Source organism: Pavona decussata, unplaced genomic scaffold (genome assembly GCF_977016875.1).
Source record: "Pavona decussata unplaced genomic scaffold, jaPavDecu1.1 SCAFFOLD_438, whole genome shotgun sequence".
Classification (NCBI taxonomy): Eukaryota; Metazoa; Cnidaria; class Anthozoa; order Scleractinia; family Agariciidae; genus Pavona; species Pavona decussata.
In genome coordinates, this window is record NW_028145793.1 from 380,440 (window position 1) to 389,919 (window position 9,480).

The 9,480-nt window shown below is 39.4% G+C and overlaps 1 protein-coding gene across 1 annotated transcript; it reads right to left on the reverse strand.

Annotated features, from left to right (window-relative positions):
• Positions 1–223: 223 nt before the first annotated feature.
• Positions 224–7,597, reverse strand: LOC146450619 (uncharacterized). The gene is made up of 3 exons (XM_085100187.1): positions 7,037–7,597; positions 5,563–6,498; positions 224–2,355 (listed from the first exon to the last, which is right to left on the reverse strand). The coding sequence occupies exons 1-3, from the start codon at positions 7,360–7,362 to the stop codon at positions 1,482–1,484; spliced, it is 2,136 nt and encodes a 711-aa protein (XP_084956313.1). The 5' UTR covers positions 7,363–7,597; the 3' UTR covers positions 224–1,481.
• Positions 7,598–9,480: the final 1,883 nt, after the last annotated feature.

Consider the following 9,480-nt stretch of genomic DNA (forward strand, 5'->3'; position numbering starts at 1 on the left):
CAAAGAGTAGGGCATGGAGTTCCCGGTATGCTGGTCTGGTCTTTGTGCTGTTTCATGATTTCATGGGTTGGGTGGGTAGGATGAGGTCGCTAATGGACATATGCTGATGTAAACCACATTTGAATATATATATGAATAGAAAATGCGGTATGTAAATGCATTACCATCACCATTACCAAGTTTTATAGTAACTTGCCAGTAGGTTTTTTAGGGCAACAAAAAATTCAATGGTTTTTCTTTAATGAGTTGAATATGTAATCTTGATTCCAATGTGTTCCAATATGAACAATAAACAAAACTCTGCAATAGTTTGACAGGTTTAAGTTCTTTATAGGTACCTGTTAAACTGGAGTTTTGGCACACAAAAAACTATCTACGCAAATACAGTGGTATGGTTGTCCTTGTTTTGCTCGCTAGTTGGAAATACTACGAACGCATGGATGAACACTAACCAGTATTTGCATTACCTCAAAGTTTCATGTTCATTTATACCAATGACCTGGACAAAAACCTGAGCTTCTGAGTACTGAAGACAACAGATTTTTAACCTTCAAAGCCCTAACAGTGATCAGCATCAAATTTCTCCTTGAAACATCAATGCTGAGGTCATGGGAATTAAGGATAGGATCACCCAAGGTGAATTTTCCTGATATTTTAGTAACTTCTCCCCAGTACTTTTATAAGAAAAGAATGGGGACAAAAGAGGAGAAGTTGTTCTTTGATATTTGGGGTTAAAGGGTGAAGACCAATACCACGTTGTATGTCTTTCTTGTTCAATACTCTTAATATCTTAAGCTTTGATAACCCTTTACATGTTTGTCTTGTGTTTTATATTTAATGACTCTCTGTTACTGTAAAATAATACTGAATAATACTGAACTTGCAATGATTTCATCAAATAGAATATATTATTTGAGGCTATGGGGTCCGTTTCTCAAACGTCCTGACAACTCACCGGGGTGATAACTATTTCATGCACCCTGTTCCTGAAAAGACATTCACATTGATTGATTTGAAGTGTAGAGTTCTTACATAACATATAGGACAGGTTTGCACTAAAAATTGCTACCCATCAATAAAATATGAATTTGAAAAATCTTCCCATCAGGTCTGCAAGGTCATCAGGACGTTCAAGAAACCACCCTGATATCTTATATATGGGGGCCTAGCTAAGATGATTTGCAAACCAAAAATTACACACAATGTGAAACAAAGGAATCTCCATCCCTCTCGCCATAGAACGAGAACACATTACGTCCTAAATTAATAGCAACATCAACCTACATGTACTTTGACAAGAAATTCTGGCACAAAACCAGGATTTTCAGCAAAAACTCTAAAGAGTTTCTGAGAGCACTTTTTATGACTGCTAAAACCAATCAATTACACTGTGTAAAACTCTCCATGAAACCTTAACAGTTTCACGAAAAGTCTCAATGAGTAACAAAACCCTAAAAATTACTAGTATACTCCTCACTACTTCAGTCAGCCTCTGTAACATTGCCATTGACTTTAGCTTTGGCACCCTCAATGTACAGTTTAAACTCATGCTCAAGTTTCTCATCGGATGTTATTGCCCAGAGACATGCAGAAAAGTGAATGCAATTCACCGATCGAATAACTGTGGGCAAGGAGCTCCGCTTATTACTCACACAACTGAACACCGGGTTCCACGCCATGCATGGCCTCCCAGAACAGAACACTTGGGTTTGCCACTGGCCACTGACTTTGCTTCTTTCAAATCGCACATGGACAAAGCCTGTGAGATCAGTCGCTAAGCTGCTACCTTGATCCGTGTTAAGCTGATCCACGACAACAAACGTTCTGTCAGAGACGCCTTGTACCAGGGGTACACCTTTGTTGTCGCACTGTCTGTTCAGTTCTCTTAATGACTCGGACATTTCTGGGGTGAGATATTCACTTGACAGTTTTTCCTGGTTAAGTTCTAGCACTCTTGAATTTGAAGTTGATCCCTGTCCACGACAAATCTTAGCATGTTCACACATGAATGACATGGGCTTGTTACCCAGTTCCCTTGCCGTCACACAGGGAGGGTAATCACATGAATACACATCTCGCATCCTGTTGTCCGGGTCGCTTTGTTCACACCAAACAAAACACCTATGATCTGGACCCACTTTGCTTCTTCGCACAGAAAAAACAGTTACTACTGAGTGCGATGGGATCTGAAGCTCAATAGCTTGTAGCAGGTGCTTCCTGCTCCGCCTAAATGGAGGGTTAGCCTCGTTTAACAGAAACTTGCAGTGCTTGCACACTTTGGAACGGCAGCCAATGAGACACTGGCATTTCTGACAAGGCATCACACCACGTCTGGTTGCATTTCCAGGAAGCATTCTGAAAACAAAATCACCATTCCATCTCAGAACATTTGATCAGAACATGTTTGTAACTAGTACAGTCAAGAATTTTTATAAGAAGTGTTATTATCTATTAAACATTAAAAAGACAAGCCTTCATTGCATGTTATCACTACACTTACTGTTTTTAAAAGCAAACTTAAATTGTTTTTGTTAGGTCAGCATTTCAATGTAATTGCTATTTATTTTTAATTTTGATTTATTTTCTTTTTAAATGAATTTGTCAGTTTTAGTACATATCTGACATTGCATATATATGTATATTTTTAATTTAATTTTATTATTCCTATAATGCGCTATGGATCACTGAATATAAATAGCGCTATATAAATTATGAAATTATCATTATTATTATTATTATTGTTATTGTTATTGTTATTGTTATTATTATTATTATTATTATTATTATTATTACTGCTCTTGTACAATTAAGCTAACTTAACAGACTTAATTTCAAGCCACTTCAAAGGACATAGACCTCAGAAAAATTTGACCATATTACAGTCGAACCAGGTCAAGCGTACCCCCCTAGACTCTATTAATGGATCGATTATTTGAAAATTGAACCCATTAGTCGTTTCAAAGAATGCATTCATTCATTCATTGTTAGCGCGGATCAATGCTCAAATTAAAATTCGATTATTGGCTTTTAATTTGAACATTGATCCACGCTAACAGTAAAAGCAATAGCCTGTAAAATTTAAACTATAGTACATTTGAAACAGCTCGTTCGTTCAAACTGTTCCCGCATGTTGTTGACACGTTCATATATTAAAGCCATCATGCAAATTTGGTCATGGTAAGAGCACAAAGTCAAGCGCTTGCTGAAATGAGTCGGGCTGAAAATTCCAATTTATCTTTCATGAATAGCATTACCCACCTTGTTGCATGAAAAGTATGGTATATATCTCATCAGACTGTCCATTATACCGCGAAAAATAGCGCAACGCATGTGCCGAAGGTCATTGCCATTGTTGAAGGTCAACTGAAATAAACATCTTTCACTGTGAGTTCGCATATTTTTCGCTGAATTAATTTGCATATACCTCAAAAAGAGAACTGCTTATTATGATAAAACGCTTCCAATTTTTTTTCTCATTTTTTTAACAACTAACGGAATAAACGCCAGTGTATAAACGTAAAATGTCCACTGATTTAGTGATCATTTAACTTACCCGACAGGACCCATTTTCACCGTGCCTGGTTGAAAATGGCGAATTTTCTCTCTGACAGCATGCGTTGACTGCTGCAAACTATGAGAATGCTTTTTGGAAAATCCGCTTTTATACAAATCAAGAATTTCCGCTCTGAATATGTTGAAAAGGGTTTTTTTCCGGCAGGCTTCCTGGTTTTGTGGTTTCATGCATTGTTCGTATAATCCAATTAGAAATCGAATTTTGATTTGAATACTTGAAACGACTAACGGCTTCAATTTTCAAATAATAGATTCATTAATAGAATCTAGGGGGGTACGCTTGACCTGGTTCGACTGTAAAATCATAAGTAACATCTCCCAACATTATCCAGCTCATTATACTATCAATGTTAATTTAGTCTACACATTAAATGTACAATACTTGTGCATTTCTTCAATGCAACATGTCTAGTGGACTCAACAATACAGTCGACTCCCAATAACTCAAACCCTCGCTAACTTGAACCTAGCGCTAACTCGAACCAATTTTCCTTTCCTTTCAGGTCATTTTCTATATAATTTTACCCTTGATAACTCAAACTTCCGATAGCTCGAACCTTTTTCAATTTCCCTTGAAGGTTCAAGTTACAGGAATCAACTGTAATAACTACAGTAATTATTATTGTCCATACATTCTTGGGTATCCATCAACCTAAAGCACAGTGGAACCCTGCTAACTCACACTCCCAACGGAAACCAGAAATAGTGCGAGTTAGCAGAGGTTTGAGTCAACAGGGTTGGTGTTGAATTTCAAGTATCCTATTAACCCATTGACTCCTACACCGGCCAAAACCAGCCGTCCCTCGCGCATGCTCCGCACGTGAAACTCGATACGTTCTCCCTCCCCTCCTGGGGTTTTTTTCATCCTGAAAAGGTCACAATAGCTAGTAGAATGATAAGCCAATCAGAATCTGTCTTTTGCACATATTTTAAGGCATTTTAGGGGGTAGGGGAAAGGATCTTTCTGAACCTACCGCATGGAGCTGAGCAAAATTACAAAATGGTGCAGCGCATGAATCATTCCTGGAGTTTCAAGACATGTTTTTTTTCATCTTTTAAAGCAAGTACATCTTTTTTAAGCTCACAATGGAAAGGAATAACCGTAAACAATAATCTACCGTCAAAAAAGAGAACTTGGAGGCGTTAAAAAACAGCGAAAAGCCGTTTCGCGTTGTGATCTCTTCAATTTCCACGCCGCTACCGAAATATGCCTCAAAAGTTAAAACCGAACCGCGGGCTTCAAACGGAGTTTATAAGACCAGGACAATGGTGACAACACGGTAAATGATGTTTTCCGATGTTGACTTGCTTTTTACAAATAGTTTAAGTTATGATTTGAACCAGAATTCTGTAACTTCTGTAATTTTCATCGCAAACGTGCCCGAATTTACTGCGAGTGATCGCCTTATACAAACATGGAGCGTCTTCAAATTTTACATGCGAGTTTGCACGCATGCAAAAAAACTGAAAGTTTTTTGCCTCTAATAGCAAATATGTTTATTTCAATCAAAAGTTTTGTTGGAAAAGCTTTCTGTTGATTTTTGTGTCTTTGTCAATTCATATATGCGTTTGAGAAGCGACAGATGCGTAATCAAGGACAATTTGCATAACCGGGTTGAAATTTGATATGCCAAAGGTCTTCATCAACATGCCGTGAATTTTAGCAATTTTTGCGTTCAAGTGTGTTTTTCGGCAAATGATTAATCGGTAACCATATTATTTTACGCCGGTAAACATTTGTTTAATCATTCCAGTTTAATATGCAGTTAATTTTGGAAGCCAAGAATATTTATTTATCTGCTGCGCATTTTAACAAGTAAAACCGCTCTAGGAAAAAGGTAATTTATGTGAAAACCATGGAAACACGACAGGAGTCAAAGGGTTAATAATAATTAATAAAATATTGGTGCAATACGTTTGTTTTATAAGAGCCTTTTGATAAGAACATTTCGTTCAATCAGTAGCCATTTTTGTTTTCTACATGCCTACCTTAACTGTGATTCTGTGGGCTTTACTTCAACTACACTCTCGCCTACTTCCCCCTCCAAAGTGGAATCAACGCCGGCTGGAATTTCCACCACAGCCGAACCTTCGTCAACAGATTTGGGTCTTATTCTCCGGTACTTGAATCCTTGACTTGATATATTGTCCTTGACTATAACATGCTTAGGTTTGATTCGTACTGTATTCGATGCATATGTGCTGGGCTGAGCATTGTTGCTCACGGGGTCGAGAGCAGTCCTTATCTTCTTGCCATTCTGTTGTGCAAGATGTCCCAAGAACAACGCCACCGAATTAGCATCGTAAGCATTCTCCGGACTCCCCACCGGACCAGCTGGTACCATTGCACTACCTTGTTCCTCTTCTGTCTCCTTACCACCTCCAACCTCTTCTTCTTGCTGATCAGAATCTGGAATCTCCAGACCTGTTTTATCGACTTGCACCTCAGACTCTGGAGCTATATACACGCTGCTGTTTTGGTTTTGTACCAAAAGAGTGTGGATCAAATCTTGCAGACTAGTGTGGTAACTCCTTTTCCCTGCTGCAAGTTCACCGCTATTCTGTTGGGTTATTTCTACTTCCATACCTTCAACAGCATTGATACTTTGCTGGGAGTCTTGTTCATAACTTTGCGGCACAAACGGTTCGGAACCGTCTGCTACTTTTTTGGTATCAACTGCCTCAGTAGAAGGCGCTGCAGTGCTGGACGTCAACACCTCTGTTTCATTGTCAATCACCACACCTATTTCCACGTCAATAACACGATCACTATCTTTTCTGGATTCTTTGCTTTGGATTTTTTTCAATCTTCTCTTTTGCTTGTCAGGAGAACAATATTTGCACTGCTTTGCACGATAACCAATCTTCTTTGAGCAGAGAGGACACGTCTTGACCCCTCTCCTTGTAGCATTTATACCCAACAATCTGAAAAAAGTTTCACCAAAATGATAAATAGGTATGAGAAAACAAACCTTTCCTTTGTGACTTAGTATATGCCCCACAAAATAATATCTGAACAATGAGGCAGAAAATCCCACATCATCAGCTTGGTTTCATCTAGGCATAGCCACATCACAAAGAAACATGATCTAATTTGCTATTAAATGTGGCATGTTCCCCAAACATTGGTGTTCAAGTTGATTCTAATCGAGGTTTGTAAAAAACTGCGCACAAACCATTATACCATCATATCAAAATGTCAATTCTCCTCAATGATCTCCATGTTTCCTAAGGTACCAGTTGGGAGAATTTCAAAGATGATGAGTGACTCTTTTGGCCCTCCACAAATGCTCTGAACAAAAGCTTTCACTTAGGTTCAAATTCCCTGCCTCTTCCCAGCCTCTGCTCTCCCTAGGTTAACATGATAGGTGTAAGATACCGTTCACAGGTGTCCAAATTGAGAATTTTCGAAATTTAATCACATTTTTTTACTCTACGATACCAAGGCTTAATCTACACTTACCTTCCCGAGGAGTTTAACTCGCCATCAGCTTCAGTCACCTTTTCATTCTCATTTTCCGACTCGACAGGCTTTGGTTCAATTTTTCGCAGTCCTTGGCCCTGCACATTACCCACCAATATACCAGCAGTCGCTCCAACAGTAACAGCTGTTCCCGCAGTCGATGAACCCGTCAGAAGCTTTGCCAAAACTTCGTTTCCAGTCGCTGCAGTAACGTTGGTGGTTGTAAGTAGTTTAACTATAACATGATCTTCTCCACCCCCTATGATTGCGCTCTCTAGGATCGGAGCCGAAGCGGAGTCTTGTTCCGTAGAATGCTCGCTCCACATTCTGTCACCTGGTGCCAGCTGTCTTCGAAGATTCTTCTCATGCACACAACGTATTTTTACCACTTCTTTCCCAGTTTTTGAAAAGTCTCCAAGCCAAAGGTTTTGAAAAACACCAAATGATTGATTTCTTACCTTCCAAATCGGATAGAGGAAGCTTTAACTCGAAAAACGGTAAATTTAAAACAAAGACGCAGACAAACAACAACCATCGCAAAGATACACAAAGATGGCGGATGACAAGGGTTGCCAGCGATGCCTGCCGCTGATTACTGAACACGTGATATGGACAGTCACAGGAAACCCAAACTCCCTAATAGATAGCGAATCGAATCGTAACGAATGTTTCAGTTTATCAAAAGAGTTGATAAGTAAAGGTAAATTGGCCACCGTAGAGAAATTTGAGTGCTGACGTTTCGAAACGTTTTGTTTTATTGATAAACCAAACATTCGTTTCTACTTCCCACCGGGCGACGCAGCACTACAATTTCTTTCGAGGCCAGTTCCAAACCGTTACTGCCGTGCCGAACTAATTAAAATTCAAGAAACCATTTAGCTCGGCACGCAGGCTGAATTTTTAAGTTTGGCACGACTATTTAGCACGGCAGTAGCACGGCAGGCCCTGTCATGCCGCAAGGCAGTAGCGCGTCGACTTGGTTTCAAACGGCGTGCTATTTAACAATTAGATTGTGAGCTCGAGATTTCTATCGCGTGATAGTTGATGAGGGCGAAGCCCGAATCAACTATCACGCATAGAAATCTCGAGCGAATAATCTTATTGTTTTAGTATAAATCTACTAGTCGTTCAATCCTAAACAAGTAAATTATCTATTTCCTCATCGCAGACACTTCAAAAACGTGAAGAAGCGGGCGCCATTTTGTTGAAAATCGCTACTCACTATCTATCACAGAATAGATAGTGAGTAGCGTAGCCAATCAGAGAACGGCATTCGTGATAGAACACTAGTAGATTTATACTAATGCCGAAAAGAATTTGGGGCGACTGAATTAAATTCGACGTTTGAAACCGTGCTACTGCCGTGGCAGTAGCACGACGTTTGGATTGTTCCAGATGCCCGCCCAGCTGAAGTTTCAAACAGCTGATAGATTTTGCAGTACTCTGGAAAAGTATACTTCTGTTACAAAATACTTCACTGAGTATCGGGACTTTTGGGAAACTAACCAAGGCGTAATACATAAGACTTTCCATGGAACGGAAATTCGATGAAAAATAATTACACGTAACGATATTTCAATTCCGCCGAAATCCGGTAATATTTGGGATTGAGTCTGAAAAGGTCTCCTGGTATATGTTTATTTGTGTTTTTGTTGCTTTTCTGTGCTCAGAGAAGCGATAAAAGTACAACTAAAACAAGCACGGCAGGCGAGCTTCTTCAGAAATTCGAGGAATAAAGCCATCGCTTGCATTGTAGGACAAGTTAACAGCTTTCTTAGAAATCTATACAAACCGGCCCGGAGAATGTGACAGAGCAAACGCTCCTCGCTTTAGTTTGACCGAAACTTAAATATGCCTGCTATGAATGGGATCCATACAGGTAGAAACAGATAAAGGCCAGCCTTGTCCCACGTCGTCCCAATGTGACAACACCCATTGAGTTAAGGCAAGTCCAACCTCGTTCCCAGGGTCCTGGGAGGTAGAGAGAAGACCCTGGGAACGAGGTTGAGGCAAGTCGCTTACTTCGACAAGCGCGTTGAGGCTTAGGAACGAGGCTGGATGGAGGCATCAATCAATCAACGATCAAAGAAGAGCGGTACACTTCGTCAGAGGTTTACCATCCTCTGTGCATGTGAGTGGTGGACTGTGCTTAAATGGTTGTGTCGGTAGTAAAATTAGCCTTGTTTAGATCTGTTTAATGTCATATTTAGGGATTTTTAACCAGACTACAAAAAAAGAAACAAGCTCACAAATAACTGAACACGATGTTAAACTTTGTTGTTTTGTGTTTGTTTTGTTTTGTTTCACAAATTTGAATTTCTGAATAAGCCAAGACTGCTCTCGCATGTCTGAAATTCACAAAACAAACACAGAACAACAGAGGTTTTATCGTGTTCATATTTTCAAGTATTTTTATTCCATTTTAATCTGTTTCTGAAAAGCTC